Source organism: Hemitrygon akajei, chromosome 15, assembly GCF_048418815.1.
Source record: "Hemitrygon akajei chromosome 15, sHemAka1.3, whole genome shotgun sequence".
Taxonomy (NCBI): Eukaryota; Metazoa; Chordata; class Chondrichthyes; order Myliobatiformes; family Dasyatidae; genus Hemitrygon; species Hemitrygon akajei.
This window is the reverse complement of record NC_133138.1, coordinates 27,414,813-27,434,809: the sequence shown is the minus strand read 5'-3', so window position 1 is coordinate 27,434,809 and position 19,997 is coordinate 27,414,813. Positions and strand designations below refer to the sequence as shown.

General features: G+C 37.9%; 1 protein-coding gene across 2 annotated transcripts in view; it reads right to left on the bottom strand.

Annotated features, from left to right (window-relative positions):
• Positions 1–19,997, bottom strand: part of rbm27 (RNA binding motif protein 27) — a 124,224-nt gene that overhangs the window by 46,605 nt on the left and 57,622 nt on the right. For both annotated transcript variants that reach the window (XM_073067333.1, XM_073067334.1), the window contains exons 10-17: positions 19,757–19,901; positions 16,379–16,538; positions 13,035–13,238; positions 12,334–12,477; positions 7,557–7,682; positions 5,753–5,827; positions 2,896–3,066; positions 94–198 (exon numbers count right to left, since the gene is read on the bottom strand). In XM_073067333.1, coding sequence (XP_072923434.1) covers positions 94–198; positions 2,896–3,066; positions 5,753–5,827; positions 7,557–7,682; positions 12,334–12,477; positions 13,035–13,238; positions 16,379–16,538; positions 19,757–19,901 — 1,130 coding nt within the window. The remainder of the gene's footprint in view (positions 1–93; positions 199–2,895; positions 3,067–5,752; positions 5,828–7,556; positions 7,683–12,333; positions 12,478–13,034; positions 13,239–16,378; positions 16,539–19,756; positions 19,902–19,997) is intronic.

Here is a 19,997-nt window from a genome sequence, read left to right as displayed (position 1 = left end):
ACCGCAAAGTAACAGAAGAGTGGAATGATGTACTCAGTTCATTTTATAAGATAAATAACTGATTGCCTTTGCCCTACTTTAGGCAAACCTCACCTCCACTTGGAGTTGGTTCAGCTTTTTACGCAAGTCTGTTGTGTCCTCTCCTGAGTTAAGCTTCTTGTGGAAATCCAGTTCTGCATCCAGTAACTCTTTCTGTGCCTAGAGTCAAAAGAAAAGTTAATCATTATATAATTGACCTTTTCCAATTAATATATATTTTCCAACCATAAATACCAAAATTAATACAACCCTTTAGATACGCTCTCTAACCTTTAACTCTGAATTTAAAACATTTCTGAGATCACTGACCTGCTCAAACAAATGCTTGCCCTCCACCTTTGGTATGCTGATTCCCAATGAAATCATTACTTTTTTTCATTCAAATTACCTGATTTGGAATTTTGCATGCAGATTTGGTCACCTACCTACAGGAAAGATGTCAATAAGACTTAATTTTTCTTAATTCCCTACAGTGTAGAAGAATGAGGGGAGATTTGATAGAGGTATACAAAATTATGAGGGGTATAGATAAGCATAAATGCAAGCAGGCTGTTTTCTCTGAGATTGGGTGAGACTTGAACAGAGTGAAGTTTCCTGTGGAAATCTAACTAGGGTACATAGTCTCAAGATTCAGGGGAGTCAATTTAGGACTGAGATGAAGAGGAACTGCTTTTTCCAACGAGCGATGAATCTGTGGAATTCTCCACCCAACGAAGTAATGAAGGCTACTCAGTACATATATTTAAGACAAGGTTGGATAGATTTTTGCACAGTAGGGAAATTGAGGGTTATGGGGAAAAGGCAGGTAGTTAGAAATGAGTACATGGACAGATCAGCTGTCATCTTACTGAATGGCAGAGCAGGTTCAACGGGTTAGATGGCCTATTCCTGCTCCTATTTCTTATGTTCTTACGTTTTCCATTCACTATCAGATACCTTGGACCACACAAAAAAACTTGAGACATGCTCTCTTTGCTAAAACTGCCTAATAAACCAGGTTAATTCTAGACTCCAATAATAATCCGTACCTTCTTTTCAATAGCCAAAGCACTTAATAAACCTTGTCCTGTGAGTATCCTCCATCCTAACCTCAAACTACAAGTACAAAGAACTCATGGAACCTAGTCACTAGATTTGAGATGGATCCACATTTTCTGCCCTTCTTTCCCAACTCTATCAGGACAACTTCTAACACTTCCTTTTTGACGTGCATATTTTATATCTAGTTATCATCAAATTCCTTTAGATCAGAAAATGAAATTATCAACACTAATTCTCTAGAATTAAATAAACTCACAAAAATGGGCTTGGCTTGAGAAAAGACCTCAGAAACAAAGAACACTGTTTGAACATGACAAGCTATTATTTTTTTCCTAAAATGAGGAACCATAACCTTTCGACCTGTATTAAATCTCAACTCAATTTGGATCTAAATAGGACAGTATTCAACAATCTATTTTATTCTTAATAAGCAGTAATTGAAAAAAAATTAAAAATCAGTCAGTTCTATTGTATAAGAAAACAAAGCCATTCATTGCATTTTCCACATACTCATTTTCCATCATAATTATAACCAGTTCATATACAAGGTTGTAAAAATATCTTGAGGAACAGGAAAAGATCATAGAATGCTACAGCACAGTACAGGCCCTTCAACCCATGATATTCTGTAGATCTTTTAATCTACTCCAAGATCTATCTAACCCTTTACTCCCACATAGTCCTCTAGTTCTTTCAGCCATGTGTCCCATCTGAGTGTCTTAAATGTCCCTAATATAGCTGCCTGTACCACCAGTGTGTGCCATGCATTTACCACTATCTGTGAAAAGACCTCTGACATCCCACCTATACTTTCCTCCAATCACTTTAAATATACATCCTCTTGTATTAGCCAACATCACCCTGGGAGAAATAAAAAACTGGCAGTCCATTCTATCTATGCTCCTTTTACATCTTATGCAGTTGCTTCTTATCCTCCATCGCTCCAAAGAGAAAGGCCCAAGCTTGCTTGAACTTACCTAGTAAATAAGACATTCTCTCTCACCCAGGCAACATCCCAGTAAATCTCCACTGCACCCTCTTTAAAGCAATTCACCAGTGCTTTACAGAGCTGCAACATTACCATGCAGTGTTGAATTTAATCCCCTGGCTAACAAAGGCCAACACTCCATACACCTTCTTAACCATCCTATCAATGTTCACTGCAACTCTGAGGGATCTAGGAAAGTCAACCCCAAGATCCCTCTGTTCCTCTACTCTAAGAATCCTGCCATTAACCTTGCACTTCGCCTTCAATCTTGACCTTACAGAGTGCATCTGTCACACTTTTGATTTGACTCCATTTCCCACTTCTCAGCCTAGATCCACATCCTATCAATATCCCATTGCAACCTACAATAAACTTCTACACTATCCACACCTCCACCAACCTTCACGTCACCTGCAGACTTACTAAATCACCCTTGCACTTCTTCCTTATCCAACTCAATTACACTGACTTCTTTAATAACTTCTCAGAAAACTTAGTTCACAACAATTATTCTTCTAATAAAATAAATTTCAACTGGCTTTTTATTATTAACATTACTTTTTAAAAACAAGGCACTAGTAAATGATAAACACAAGAGATTCTGCAGGTGCTAGAAATTCAGAATACCACACACAAAATGCTGGAGGAACTCAACAGGTCAAGCAACATCTATGGAAATGAATAAACAGCCAAAACTTTAGGGCAAGACCCTTCATCAGGATTGGAAGTTTACTCATTTCCATAGATGCTGCCTGAACTGCTAAGTTCCTCCAGCATTTTGTGTCTGTTGCATTATAAATGATGCATTAAAAGAATTGGAGACTAACATCAGATTTAGATTTTGGTTGTGATGGAACCGTTGGCGATGATGCTGATGTAGCTTTTAATTCATCTCGCAATTGTGATATTCTTCCTGTTAAGTCATTAATAGTTTTCATAATTTTGGCTCTCTCCTCTGTTTTCATATTTTTATTCTTTTCCAACTTGCAAATTAATACCTGAAAAAGAAATAAAAACATATATTTCTCAATCTGAACCAAATATTGTAAAATTAATAGATACATCTCTGCAAAATTAAACTACACATTAACCAGACAAAACTTTCTAATAAATTTAGCTCAAAAACAAACTGAAGTATTAAAAAAAATGAGTACCGTAGGTCTATCAGCAATGAGTAGGGCAAAACGATAGCACAGTGGTTAGTGCAACGCTTTACAGCACCAGCAATCAGGGTTCAATTCCTGCTGCTATCCAAAGGAATTTGTACATCCTCTGGTGACCACTTGGGTTTCCTCCCATATTCCAAAGATATACAGATTAAGTTTCCTCCCTTATTCCAAAGACATTCAGGTTAGGGATATTAAGTTGTGGGCATGCCAAGTTTGCACTGAAGGCATACAATACTTGTGTGCTGCCTTCAGCACACCACTGAAGTGTGTGACTCAAACAACACATTTCACTGTTTCGATGTTACAATGTACATGTGACAAATAAAGCTAATCTTAATCTTTAATGCAGAAAAACTACACGGGAAAAACTGCCTTTTTTGTTTCAAGCCTACAACAACCTGCATTCTTCTGAACAATGGTTTTCTTGCAAAACTCATGCTTCATTTCACTTATCATTTCCTTAGTGGACTTTTAATTTAGATGAATCGTGTATAGTTAACCTGCAAGTACAGCAAGTAATTTGCAAGGCTAATGATATGCAGTCTTTTATTGCAAATTGTTTTTAGTAAGAAAGGTGCAATTATATGTGACCTCTATACCTAGAGAACTGAAGGCAGTTTTGTTTTTTCCTGACCCAAGAAAAATATGCCTGCTTTTACCTGAGACTGAGAGGGCTGCCTTATGATTAGAAATCTGTTGAGTATGATTATATTGCAGGTATTTATAAGAACAAATTAAATTTAAAAAATTGTCTGAGACGCTATCATAGTAGATAATCAGAGTTCCATGACTTTAGCTGGATAGTCTGGAATTATATTTAAAATATGGGATCAGACATTTAGAACTGAGATTAAAAACAAATAATCTTCATGAAACTGTAGAGATTATATGACAGAGAAGAATGAAAGTTAATAAAACAAAAGAGTTGCCCAACCTAATCCATCTTCCAGGATTTGAGCTGTAACCTTACGAGTCAGCTCTTAAAGCACATTCCAATTTCATTAGAACTACACAACACTGGTTTTAACAAATCACATTAGGGAAAGATGCCCTTGCTATAATGTATCTACTTTAATCGCTCAGACACATCTCTATTAAGTCTATCCTTAGCTTCCCCTGTTTTAAAACAGTGCTTGGCTTATCCAAACATTTCTCATTATCAAAATCATTTGGTTCTTGCAACTTGTTTTCATAAATTTGCTCTATAGTCTCTCCAGTCCATTCACAATTTTCTTATATGATGGCCAAATCTGCACACACTAGCCAAAGTATGGCAGAATATAGTATTAACGGTAAGACTCCTGGTAGTGTGGAGGATCAGAGGGATCTTGGGGTCTAAGTCCATAGGACACTCAAAGCCGCTGCGCAGATTGACGCTGTGGTTAAGAAGGCATATGGTGTATTGGCTTTCATTAATCGTGGAATTGAATTTAGGAGCCAAGAGGTAATGTTGCAGCTATATAGGACCCTGGTCAGGCCCCACTTGGAGTTCTGGTTGCCTCACTACAGGAAGGATGTGGAAGCCACAGAAAGGGTGCAGAGGAAATTTACAAGTATGTTGCCTGGATAGGGGAGCATGCCTTATGAAAAAAGGTTGAGTGAACTCGGTCTTTTCTCCTTGGAGCAATGGAGGATAAGAGGTGACCAGATAGAGGTGTAGAAGATGATGAGAGGCATTGATCATGTGAATAGCCAGAGGCTTTTTCCCAGGGCTGAAATGGTTGCCACAAGAGGACACAGGTTTGAAGTGCTGGGGAGTAGGTACAGAGGAGATATCGGTTAAGTTTTTTTTACTCAGAGAGTGGTGAGTGTGTGGAATGGGCTGCTGGCAACAGTGGTGGAGGCAAATACAATAGGGTCTTTTAAGAGACTTTTAGATAGGTACATGGAGCTTAGAAAAATAGAGGCCTATGGGTAAGCCTAGCAATTTCTAAGGTAGGGACATGTTCGGCACAACTTTGTGGGCCAAAGGGCCTGTATTGTGCTGTAGGTTTTCTATGTTCTAAAAGTCACAAGCCTAAGAGTGACATTGAGGAAAACAGGTCTTTTGCATAGTTGCCAGTCATGTTCATAACTTATACACACAGGAAAGGAATGTAAAGTTTATTTCAATGCTGTGAACAGTTGAAGGGGTCATATAGTCTCCTTATTTCTCCCATTTCTTCACAGAAGTGCTCTCTGAAAGTCAAAAGATATTTACACATCCACCCATCATCTTTGGTTTGGTGCCAAATTTTGCCTGAACAAACCTCTTAGAAAGATTTACCAAGGACTAATGTTACTTGTCTACTTTCAAACTATTTAAATTTAATTATTTATTATACTCCCTTTCATGCTTCCAATTATTTCAGATGATTCCACTTCAACCATGTTCAAGGATATTCAGTCAGAAGTTCACTTAACACAAATTTGTGGAAACGTGCCTTGCTGTCATGCTTCAGTGCATAACAGAAAGAACAGGTGATTAGTCTGTGGTACAACTAGAAAACAGAGGATTTGAGAAATGTATTCTTACCTTCTGGCACTCAATTTGTTTCTCCAGCATCTCTTGTTTCTTCTTCCTCATATCCTGCTGCAATTTTAAAGCTTCCTGAAATTAAAAATGGGTATTTTTATTTTAACAATTATATTTAAATGTTCCTATTACATAAAATGACATGGTTATGAACACACTTACAAAATAAAAATGTTCATATCTATTTCTGGAAAGCACACCTGACAAAATTAGCAGAAAATCAAGGAACACATTATAACAGGACAACTTTAAACTCATAACATAGCATTCCAACATTCTGACATATTCCAGAGTCATTCCCTTCCCTTTTATGGGCACAAATGTACATTGTTTAGGAAAATTTACAACACTATTCAAAATATTTCATGTACGATAAAGAAATAGAAATCTTATGGAAAAAGGCAGTTGGTCACACAAATTTTATTTTAGATTTATAAATATCCCTTCACTTTTCCACGAAAATTTATATTTAAAAAAACTTCCAAACTTCTCTACCTAGAAGATTACTACCTTGCCCTTAGAGTTAGGCTCCAATTGCATTTTTCTTCAATGTCATTATACAATGGATAGACAGATCCATTTATTTAGTTGAAGCATAATTTCTGCCTACTTGTATTCTATCTTTCAGAAAACTATTAGAGGAAATCTGATTGATCAGATCATCAAGTGCAAGCATAGATTTTAGTGGATCAATAACTTCCTTCCATGTCCCAGGAGGAAAACACAAAAATAAAGACCAATTTTCCATGCTTTGTTATTTGTCTTCTGCACTATTTATTTACTTATGTTTGTAACTTGCAGTTTTTTTTTTAACATCTTGTACTGTCCTGCTGCTGTAAAACAAATTTCATAGCATGTGTCAGTGATAATAAACCTGAGTTTGATTTGGTTTAGGTTTTTACTTCCTAATTATTTGTTTCAAGAGTCAATATATAAAGAACCACCCTCTTTCTTCACCCACCCTACCCTACCACATTTAAACAGGTGCCTCTAAGCTTTCACTTGTTATTTTAAGAATTAACTTCATATCTGATGTCCCTAATGATCCTTCAGGCCCTTTTTATGCACCTGTCTTCGTAAATGTCCTGAATAGCGGGAAGTTCACATCTACAGGTGCTGGGCTGTCCACACCACTCTCTGTAGAGTCCTGCGATTGAGGGAAGTACAGTTCCCATACCAGGCAGTGATGCAGCCAGTTAGGATGCTCTCAACTGTGCCCCTGTAGAAAGTTCTTAGGATGTGGGGACCCATACCAAACTTCTTCAACCTTCTGAGGTGAAAGAGGCGCAGTTGTGCTTTTTTCACCACACAGCCAGTATGTACAGACCATGTGAAATCCTTGATGATGTGTATGTCGAGGAACTTAAAGCTGCTCACCCTCTCAACCCCAGATCCATTGTTGTCAATAGGGGTTAGCCTGTCTCAATTCCTCCTCTAGTCCACAACCAGCTCCTTAGTTTTTGTGAAGATGCCACGTGCTACTATCATTTATTTTGCAACCAAATAAATTTCTTTACAGGTAGAAAATCAATGTAATTCAGTCATGATACAAAAATGAATGGAGTCAGTACTTGTTATCCTTCAAAGCAGCTCAATGGTGAATTTAATACTTCTGACATTGCAGAAGATGTCACTTGCTCATATAGTCTGCAGAGATTTTTCAAAGTGAAACCCATCTGCCTTTATTTGCAATGTTTAAGGAGTTTATTTTGCAAAGTGAAACATTTATTTCAAAATCAAAATAAAATATGCACAAGACTTCCTAAATATTTCAGTGTAAACTCCAGCAATAACACCCAGGTACCTGTTTTTTCTTTAACGCTTCTTTAGTTTCAAGTGCTTTATGTGCTGTTACAGAAGATTTATGATTTGTCTTTGTAGCAGAGGAACTATACCCCGCCTTTACCAAACTTGTGGATGAAGGAAGTACCTAAAGAAAATCAGAAAGCACAATAACTTTACTGCACTGTAATCTATATTGCACTGTGCAAATCCAATATTTAAGACAAGCTAAATATGAGGCGGACGAAAGAGAATATCCAATAAATTCAGATGAAGTTGATCAACCTGTCGTATATTATTTAAGCAGTAGCATAATCAAATATGCAACTCTCTCTTCTCTCCTCTTCCACTGGGCAGAAGACACGAAAGTCCGAAAGCACATACCACCAGGCTCAAGGACAGCTTCTACACTACTGTTATAAGGCTTTTGAATGGTTTCTTAGAATAATAAAATGGACCTTTGACCTCAATCATCTCATTATGACCTTGTTCATTACTGTATACCTGCACTACATTTTCTCTTTAGCCATCACACTTTATTCTGCTTTGTTATTGATTTACCTTGTGTTACCTCAATGCATTGCGAACTAAATTGATCAGTACAGTGTATAAGACAAGCTTTCCACTGTACTACAGTACATGTAACAATAATACACCAATCCTAATTTGAATTTCTGTATTTCAGATACAAGCCCATTAGTTCATGCAATCTGTTTTTCCAAATCTGACAAGTATTCCATATATTACATTTTACTAAGATTAAAAATGAGCTTTAATTATTTGTCACATGTACAATGAAAAGTACAGTGAAATTGTTTGCATGGAATATGTGCTGGGGCAGCCAACAAGTATCACCATGCTTCCAGTGCCAACATAACATACTCACACCTTACTAACCTTAAACTGTATGACTTTAGAATGTGGAAGGAAACCTGAGCTCACAGAGGAAATCCGCGCATGAGGTCATGGGGAGAAAGCACCAACTCCTTACAGACAGCAGGGATTAAACCCTGATCTCACAGGTGCTGTAAAGTATTATGCTAATTGCTTTGCTATCATGCCGCCAAGTTGGTCATTTTCTTTTGCATCTAATTTGATCACCTTCACTAAACAATTGTCCTATCAGACTTCATATTTACTCTGTATAGTATTTACTTCCTGCAAAGAATCCAGCACAAAATCATCTGACATACCACTGGTCACAATTGTTTCCTTCCACCAAGCCGATTTAATATCCAATTTGCTCACTCAACTGGATCTAATGTATTCAAACCTTCTAGACTAGTTTGCCCTGAAGGACCTCGAAAAAATGCCTCATCTATATAAACATTCACCATCCTGACCACATCAACCCCTTTACTCACCTCCTTAAATGAACTCAATCAAATGATCCCTGATGAATGAAGCCATTTTGATTACCCCCAGCTAGTCTTTGCCTTTTAAGATGCAATAATGTCGTCTTTCAGAATCCTTTACATTAACTTCCTTGCCACTGATGCAAGACTCAGTGACCTACAACTCCTTGGCTTGTCCTTGTAGCTTCTCTCTTAAATAATGGCTTATCAGGCAGCATCTCACAGATGGCCAACAACGATACAAAAATCTCTGCCAGGGGCTCTCAGCAATCTTCTCCCTTGCTTTCCATAACTCCTTTGACACCCTGGTCAGGCACTATGGATTTATTCACCTATATGTGCTTCAAGACTTTCAATACCTCTTCTTTGTAATGTTGATATGGTACGTGATATCACTGTTCTCTTCCCTGAAGTCTAATCTTCCATGTCCTTCTTCACAGTAAATACATTTAAGACCTCACCCATCTCTTGCAGTTTTATACAAAGAGTACCACACGGATGTTTGGTAGCATCAATGCACAAAAACAATAGTAATTCAATAACTTTACTGGGTGCTTTTTTATAGGCCGCCCAATAGTAACAGGGATATCGAGGAGTAGATAGGGAAACAGATCCTGGAAAGGTGTAATAATAACAACAGAGTTGTCGTGATGGGAGATTTTAATTTCCCAAATATTGACTGGGATCTCCCTAGGGGTTTGGATGGGGTGGAGTTTGTTAGGTGTGTTCAGGAAGGTTTCTTGACACAATATGTAGATAAGCCTACAAGAGGAGGCTGTACTTGATCTGGTATTGGGAAATGAACCTGGACAGGTGTCAGATCTCTCAGTGGGAGAGCATTTTGGAGATAATGATCATAATTCTATCTCCTTTACAATAGCATTGGAGAGAGATAGGAACCGACAAGTTAGAAAAGTGTTTAATTGGAGTAAGGGGAATTATGAGGCTATAAGGCAGGAAATTGGAAGCTTAAATTGGAAACAGATGTTCTCAGGGAAAAGTATGGAAGAAATGTGGCAAATGTTCAGGGGATATTTATGTGGAGTTCTGTATAGGTATGTTCCACTGAGAAAGGGAAGTTATGGTAGGGTACAAGAACTGTGTACAAAGGCTGTAATAAATCTAGTCAAGGAGAAAAGCTTTCAAAAGGTGCAGAGAGCTAGGTATTGTTAGAGATCTAGAAGATTATAAGGCTACTAGGAAGGAGCTTAAGAAGGAAATTAGGAGAGCCAGAAGGGGCCATGAGAAGGCCTTGGCGGGCAGGATTAAGGAAAACCCCAAGGCATTCTACAAGTATGTGAAGAGCAGGAGGATAAGACATGAAAGAATAGGACCTATCAAGTGTGACAGTAGGGAAGTATGTATGGAACCGGAGGAAATTGCAGAGGTACTTAATGAATTACTTTACTTCACTATTCACTATGGAAAAGGATCAAGAGGATACGCTGGAGCTTTTGTAAAGTGTCAATTTGGATAAGTCACCAGGACCAGATGAGGTGTACCCCAGGCTACTGTGGGAGGCGAGGGAGGAGATTGCTGAGCCATTGGCAATGATCTCCACATCATCAGTGGGGAAGGGAAAGGTTCTGTAGGATTGGAGGGTTGCGGATGTCATTCCTTTATTCAAGAAAGGGAGTAGAGATAGCCAGGAAATTACAGACCAGTGAGTCTTACCTCAGTGGTTGGTAAGTTGATGAAGAATATCCTGAGAGGCAGGATTTATGAACATTTGGAGAGGTATAATATGATTAGGAACAGTCAGCATGGCTTTGTCAAGGGCAGGTCGTGCCTTACGAGCCTGAATGAATTTTTTGAGGATGTGACTAAACACATTGATGAAGGAAGAGAAGTAGATGTAGTGTATATGGATTTCAGCAAGGCATTTGATAAGGTATCCCATGCAAGGCTTATTGAGAAAGTAAGGAGGCATGGGATCCACAGGGACATTGCTTTCTGGATCCAGAACTGGCTTGCCCACAGAAGGCAAAGTGTGGTTACAGAAGGATTATATTCTGCATGGAGGTCTGTCATCAGTGGAGTGCCTCAGGGATCTGTTCTGGGACCCTTATTCTTTGTGATTTTTATAAATGACTTGGATGAGGAAATGGAGGGATGGGTTAGTAAGTTTGCTGATGACACAAGGGTTGGAGGCGTTGTAGATAGTGTGGAGGGCTGTCAGAGGTTACAGCGGGACATTGATAGGATGCAAAACTGGGCTGATAAGTGGCAGATGGAGTTCAACACAGATAAGTGTAAGGTGGTTCATTTTGGTAGGTCAAATATGATGGCAGAATATAGCATTAATGGTAAGACTCTTGGCAGTGTGGAGGATCCGAGGGATCTTTGGGTCCGAGTCCATAGTACGCTCAAAGCAGCTCCGCAGGTTGACTCTGTGGTTAAGAAGGCGTACGGTGTATTGGCCTTCATCAATCATGGAATTGAATTTAGGAGCCGAGCGGTAAGGTTGCAGCTATATAGGACCCTGGTCAGATCGCACTTGGAGTACTGTGCTCAGTTCTGGTCGCCTCAGTACAGGAAAGATGTGGAAACCATAGGAGGGTACAGAGGAGGTTTACAAGGATGTTGCCTGGATTGGGGAGCATGCCTTATGAGAATAGGTTGAGTGAACTCGGCCTTTTCTCCTTGGAGCGACGGAGGATGAGAGGTGGCTTGATAGAGGTGTATTCAATGATGAGAGGCATTGATCGTGTGGATAGTCAGAGGCTTTTTCCCAGGGCTGAAATGGTTGCCACAAGAGGAAACAGGTTTAAGGTGCTGGGGAGTAGGTACAGAGGAGATGTCAGGGTGAAGTTTTTTTTTTACTCAGAGAGAGGTGAGTACGTGGAATTGGCTGCCGGCAACAGTGGTGGAGGCAAATACGACAGGGTCTTTTAAGAGACTTTTGGATAGGTACATGGAGCTTAGAAAAATTACTAGATAAGCCTACTAATTTCTAAGGTAGGGACATGTTCGGCACAACTTAGAGGGCCGAAGGGCCTGTATTGTGCTGTAGGTTTTCTATGTAATTCCTTCAAGAATTTCTAACAACCCTATACAAAATCAAGTTACTGGAATAATGAAACCAGCATTACTGAACACTGCAAAAATACATTCTCTTTCAATGTTTCCATATGATCATTGATAGAGGAGCTGGCCATTCTGCCCATCCAGTCTCTCCATCATTCCACTGTCTGAACTTGCTCAGAATTTCAAAAGGGTAAACAACTCTTCATTGATTTGCTACTTTCTACCTCAGCCGCGTGTTGCTGGAACTCACCTGTGTTCATTCTATCCAGCACCAACGCTCGTCTTTCCCTACCTACCCCAGCTTTTCATATTTAGCATTTCTATGTGTTTAAATTACTTCATGTCCCGATTTTCACTGTATTATTTCCTACAAATGCAAACATTCGTCAAGGAGGAGAAGCACAAAACATAAATTACCTGTGAAGTTTCTCCACCAGCCACAAACTGGTTTGAACTGGGTTGTAGCCCGTCAGGCTGACTTCCACTCACTGGCCCAAGTCTTTGCTTTGCTGGTGTATTTGTCAGCACAAAAGACCCTGGACTGTGGTTTCGGTTTAAAATCTAAAACACAAGAAAAAGATTTAAGACACCATTACACTTCTTTCCTCCAAACTCATCAACTTTAATTTTACAATGTTTCTATAATTCTATAATGTTTCTATAACACTGTAATTTATTTATTAAATCTCTTTATAGAAGATGGCCTGTGGGGATAAACAACCCTGTTACTTTTAAAATCTGAACATTAAACTTAGACTGATTACAAACTGAATTCAATAACATAGTCTGTGTAATTTGCTTTACAAGGAAAGCTACAATTTGATCGCATACAAAATGCAAATGAGAAAGCCAAATTATAATGCATCAGCATAACCAGGTTACATTCCGTAAGTGATCTCTGTACTAGCTTTAGCAGAAACCACAATGACAATTTCACACTGTTTGCTTTTAACTGTCCAGTCCTTTTTGCATAAAGCGAGAAAATAAAATGAAGTTAATCAACAGTAGAAGACTGAAGCAAGGTGGAGAAAAAAAACAAGCCAAAAAAAAGGGGGGTGGGGGAATAAGTATCCAAAATGAGGACTATAAGAGATAGAAACCAAAATTATAAAAAGTACCTTATGAACAGTGTTGTGCTGCGATACTGCTAATTGTTGTGCCTGTACTTCATGCTGGTGCTGAATTCCATTATTCTCTCTGTGCCAATACACTCTGATAAACCTGTTGTTCAATACTGCTGCAGTACTAGAAATGGCTCGTTTCGCCTCTTCGTTCTGTGAGTACTGAATGAGAGCTGCTTCTGGATCACCTCCAAATGCAACCTATGGGATTAAATAGCAAAATGAAACAATATACTGGATATAGCACTGGTTTATTAACTTCGGAGGGGATCTAATATTTGTGCTTAGAAATTATTTGAGAAAGACTTGTGTCACCATTAAGATATTAAAGTTAAAAAGCAGACTTCTTTAGGTTGTCATTCTTCCTTAGCTAAAAAAGTTACCTTTTTTTAACCTATTTGCATGTCATTAGAACACTATTTATTTTTTAACATGATATTCAACAGAATTGCTTGTGCAAAGATCAAGAACAATGCAAATTACAGCACCCACAAGTCAACAGCAAGGTGCAAACTACCTTTTTTTAAAATCCAGAAGTATTTATGAATCATCACCTATATGAATGACCGTGTACCACTGACCCTTCATCCCCCAACACTGCACCCAGACCGGTAATGAAAATTCATCTTTACCAAATATACAACCTAAAATCTGCAATACAGAATAAAATTTGCTCTCACTATATTTGTGATAATATAAAGAAACCAAAATATTTTTTTCACAAACTTGTGTTTCTTCACACACAAGCACATGATGCGGTTTCATATAATTGAAAAATTGCAATAAGGATTATCTTCTAGGAACACAACAAATCCTGCCCTCCCCATCACCAAATGCCTGTAATATGTGCACCTCTCCCCATACTATCTCTAATACTGAATCAGTTAGTGAAATGTGTGAATAATTATAGTGCAACAACATATCCAAAAAAATCTAGTTTCAGTCACTTGAATTAAAATCACTTCTAAGCAAGTGAAATTACTTTTAGGAACTCCGAATGAAAAACGACAAATGCACAACTATCATCACCAATGCATAAAAACCCTATTTGTGGCAAAGAAGAGACATATAACAAGCTCTCATTCAACACAAATTTACTGGACATTCTTTCATCCCCTTGTACATGTTCCACCATTCATAAAAACCATGGCTGAATGATCTTAACCTCAGGGCTACTTGCTTGCATGAATCTCCTATCCCGCAATATCAGAATCAGAATTTAATCGCCAAGTACCTATGCACATACAAGGAATTTACTTCCGGTAGATGTTGTCTCTCTGCTCATAACAATAATAATGATAAATATAAATGAAAATATAGATTATACATACAGGTAGTGCAATCCAAGTAATAGTTAGCCGACAGTTAATCGACTATAGCTCAGCATTTAATTCCCATAATCCTGATTGAGAAGTTGCAGAACCTGGACCTCTGGACCTCTCTCTGCAGTTAGTCCTTGACTTCCTAACCGTACCAATTTGTGCGGATTGGTGATAACATATTCTCTTCACTGATTATCAACACTGGTGCATCTCAGGGGTGTGTGCTTAGCCCACTGCTCTACTCTCTAGATACCAATGACTGTGTGGCTAGGCATAGCTCAAATACCATCTATAAATTTGCTGACAATACAAATATTGTTGGTAGAATCTGAGGTGATGACAAAAGGGGATACAGGAGTGAGATATGCCAACTAGTGGAGTGGTGCCACAGCAACAACTTGGCACTCAACGTCAGTAAGACAAAAGAGCTGATTGTGGACTTCTGGAAGGGTAAGACAAAGAAACACATACCAATCCTCACAGAGGGATCAGAAGTGGAGAGAGTAAGCAGTTTCAAGTTCCTGGGTGTCAAGACCTCTGAGGATCTAACCTGATCCCAACATACCGATGCAGTTATAAAGAAGGCAAGACAGCGGCTATACTTCATTAGGAGTTTGAAGAGATTTGGTATGTCAACAAATACACTCAAAAACTTCTATAAATGTACTGTGGAGAGCATTCTGACAGGCTGCATTACTGTCTGGTATGGGAGGGGTGGGGGGGCAACTGCACAGGACCGAAAGAAGCTGCAGAGGGTTGTAAATTTAGTCTACAAATTTACTAGCCTACAAAGTACCCAGGACATCTTTAGGGAGCAGTGTTTCAGAAAGGCAGCGTCCATTATTAAGGACCTCCAGCACCCAGGGCATGCCCTTTTCTCGCTGTTGCCATCGGGTAGGAGGTACAGAAGCCTGAAGGCACACACTCAGCTATTCACAAACATTTCTTCCCCTCTGCCATCTGATTCCTAAATGGACATTCAGCCCTTGGACACTACTTCAACATTTTAATATATAGTATTTCTGTTTATTGCACAATTTTTAATCTATTCAATATACATATACTGTAATTGATTTAGCTATTATTTTTTTCTTCTATATTATGTATTGCATTGTACTGCTGCTAAGTTAACAAATTTCACATCACATGCTGGTGATCAAAAACCTGATTCTCTTTCTCTCAGTATCAAAAACCTATGAATATCTGAGTGGAGTATATTAAACAATAGTTTTTACGGTCCTCCTGAGTGAAGAATTACAAATATTTGGATGAAGAAATATATTTTCATCTCAGACCTGAATACAGCCGTAGCCCCTTATTTTCAGACTGACATCTGGTTCTAGACGCAAAGCCAGCGTGACATCAGTTCTGCATCTAGTCCTGTCCTGTCAAGCCCCTTAAGAATCTTAAGCATATCAATTATTGTTCTAAATCCCAACATAACCACAATTTCTTAAGCTTTCTTCATATGCCAAGTTTACAAACCCTGGTGAACCTCCACTGTACTCCCCTTATCTTAAGTTGATTGCCAAATCTGGGAGCACACTTGAAGTAGGGTAGTGCAATGTCCATTGACTTCTATAGCTTGGATGTAAATTCAACCTAATTTCACTGGAAAAAGCTACCTCTCATCTTGTTACCAAAATCTTAGTGTTGACATGTTCGCATCAGAATTAATTTGCTACCACTGACTGAGATACAAGAATAATGTGATGCAAAGTAAAACTTATCACTGAAGTCAATTTTGACAGGTTGCTGTCAATGCACACTAATGGTGCAGAGCAAGAAATATATTTAAACATACAATTTAGATTTTCCCTGATTTAATGTACAGATGGAGATCAAAAGTAAACTTATTCCAAACACTAATCTTGAAATAGCCCTTCACTTGACAGCAGGTAATCATGAAGAATCAAATACTGTTCATATCACTGCTCTTTATAAAATGAGCTGCACTGCTGTTTACTGCACCAATTAAACAGAAAGTTTCCATGAATTATCTCCAACCAGCCTTCTTACCTGAATGTTGACAATAGTACCAAATTTACTGAAATGCTCATTCAGCTGGGTAATGGTGTTCATTTCCCTTGGGATCTTGCGAACCTCCAGCTTTGTGTTATCATATGCATGTTGTATTTTCTTCTGAAAACCTTGCTTGTTTTGATGGTTAAAAGGCTGCCTGCCAATTTTTAAAAAGAATGTAGCATTTACAAAGTAGCACCTAGAATTCAAGACCTTCACATTTGGTTAAGGATCTGCTTTGAACACAAGCCTATAGTTAAGTTTAGTTGTGTCAAAGTGAAATCTAATGTCAAATGTAAGTTTTGTATAAAGGAAAAATCTGTTTTTATTTCCAATTACGGCTATTAAAATATACAGAGTCTGAAAATATAACACTGCAAAAGAAACAGAAATTACTGATCCAGAAAGTTTAAATGAACTGCATTAATATATAGCACTACAATGTGCAAAACAAAAATACTACAACAATCTGGCAACCAAAGGAGGTACATTTAAATCTAAAAAGATTAGCAAGCATAACAAATATGTTGCATTAGCAAGTTCAGGTGAAGTGCAAAAATCATTACTTTAGCTAATTATTTGAACCAAGAGTTCACCAATGCACATATTATGTTACGATGTTTACATGCACAGTACAATTAGGGTATTGAAGCTGTTTTCCACAGCTGCGACTGACTATTTCAAAGGCATTTTGCCAAGGTTAAGGACATTGCCTCAAAGGCAAAGGCGGAGGTGAAAGATTCAGTTACTACGGTCAACATAGGGGCCAACAGTGCAGATAAAATTAGGAATAGGGTCCCATTCAGTGAGTTTAACAGAGGGTCACAGTTGATCTGCAGTTCTGCATTGCTACCAGAATCATAAACAAATTGGCAGAGTTGAAAGAGTAACTCAAAAAAGAGCGAAGGAAGAAACAGAAGCTACAATTTATAGGATACTGACTACAATACTAGAAACATATTAATTTGCTAGGACAAGTTTCATTTAAGCCAGCAGAGTGTTTTTTTCTAGGGAATCATGCAACTCAGATGACAAACTACAGGGGTGAGAGAAACGAGTGTTCAAAAGAAAGGTATAGATAAGCAGATCAAGACAATATGATGAAAACTGTGAAAAGAAGCAAAGAAGGAATGGTGGTATAAGTTAAATCAAAGAAATATGGTAAAATTAAATAATCAATGCACAAAGCCCATAACAAATTAAGTATGCTGATGGCACAAAGAGTTTGATCTCAAAGCCACAGTTTAGTCGGAGGCTGAAAATTAAATATTCCAATTTTCATGACACTCAAGAAAGGGCAGACAAATGAAAAATAAATTTTATGAGAAAGGTCTGAAAAATAAAAGAATTAAGCAGAGTAGTGGAGAATGATCCTGGCTGAGAATAACATTAAACAGAATCAATGCACATGGAGGGAAGGAAGGACCAGGTGTATATAGGAACATCTGCCATCACACACCTAATAAACATAACAAGAGTGTTAGAAAGAACATTAAACAAGACATGAGATTTGTACTAGGGTTACTTTAAAATTGTGACTTAGCAAATCAAGTTGCCAAATGTAATCTGGAGGACAAGGTCAGAGAATGCACCTGGGACAATTTCCTTAAAGAGATATGTCATGAAATCAACTCAGGAACAGGTTGTTTGAAGAAATTCTCTTGCGTAATGAGCTGGGGTTAATTAGTAATTACACTCTAATGGATTCCCCAGAGAAATATTATCACAATGAGAGAATTTTTTAAATATGGCTTGAGAAAAAGTTCTGAACTTAAATGGTGCTGAATATTTAGAATCAGATTTTCCAAGAGCTAAAATTAAAAATCTCACAGAAAATATGATCCAACAAAAGATTACAAGGAGAATATGGTGAGCATTAGACCAAATGGGAGGATGACAATGTTGTTGGACTTAAATAATTAAAGTATCAAGAAGAATAAAACTAAAATGAGAGTAAACCAGCAAGAAATAAAAAAAAGATCAGTATCAGGTTTAATACCACTGGCATGTGTCATGAAATTTATTGATTCTAAATATTCTGCACTTATTGTAGAAGGTATGTCATAAACTGCGTAATGGAGTTTGGATAATACGTCCACAAGTTGGTTGTGTTAAAGGATAAATCAAAACAGGAGCACAAGAACATTTTTCAGGTTAGTTGAGAATCAAGAGATGCCACATAGATCATAGCTACTTAACCTATATTAACGAAGTACATGAAATGTTAAATTTGCTTATGATATAAAATTGAGTGGAACACAAGCTAGAGAGGAACCAAGGAATCTTCAAAGGGATGTAGAGTGATAAAGTGAATGTGGTGGTGGAGGAGGGAGTGGGCAGTAAAATAACGATTAGTGCACTTCAGCAAGAGAAACAGAAAAACAAATTCCCCCTCCCCTCCAAAAAAAATAAAAGTCAATAAATGTTGACATGCAGAGGATCTTGGCCTCCTGGTTCATGAAATGCAGCAAGGTAATTTGCAGGCTCATTGAGCAACTCAGAAGATGAATGGTACATTGTAAAAGAGTAAGAAAACCTGGCCATATATTAGTTAAACAGTACAGAAACTGGTCCTTTGGCCGACCACATCTACACAAACCAATACTTGTACAGAACTCTGTTGAGAAAACAGCTTGATTTCTGCAAGCCTTTCTGATTCAGTAAGCTGTAGACTTTTCTCCTATTGAAGTGCATACATTGAATGTGTTTTCTATAAGGTATGATTGACTTAAAATAACCAATACTCACTTGAGCTTATAAAACTAAAAGAAAAAGCGATATTAGTGAAAAAATATCCAAAAGGGATTGATAGGATATATGTATTGCTTGGAGAACTCAGATAAACGATTGCTTATTTTGGACTGAGACAAGAAGAAATTCCTTTAAGAAGTGAAATCGATGGATTTGAGCATGAAAGAATCAAAGGAGATGTGGATAGGAGTTGGAAAATGGACTTTCGATATAGTATCTCATCAAATGGTGAAGCTGGCTCAGGTGTGGAAGACAGTGGTGTGTGGGTGGCAAGCAGGGGTCATTCCCATTTCTACTTGTGCTTTCCATAATCAACTAGCCTCACCATGAAACAATTTATAAATTAGTATAAAAAGTATAAAAATACTTGTGCTCATCACCAATGATTTTAATTGAAAGCATATGAGTACGCAAATCTAGGCAAAACTAATACAGCATGTTGCAATACTCTCCACTGACTGCAGGAGCCCATGAAAATTATATATGGCTCTTAACATCTATTTGCCCATTTAAATAACTTGAGAGCATTTCTACTCCATAAAAGCTAAATAAAAAGATTACACTTTAGCCCTCTTTGCAAAACATGAACAAAAAACAAAACCATGAGTAACAAAGCAACCTTACTTTTCCATCCAGAACTTTTTCATTGGTGGCCCATCCATAGCAACAACAGTTCTCTTCCTGGATTCTGGTTCAATGACTACACGTGATGCATTGTTGCTGGCAGTTGCAGCTAGACAGGCATCTACTTGATTCACTTTTGTAGGTACTAAAAATGTTAAGAAAAAAGTATGCAAATCACATGAATTTGGTAATTTAAAGTAACAGAAAATCATGAATATTTTGCCCTCAAATATTGCAGAGA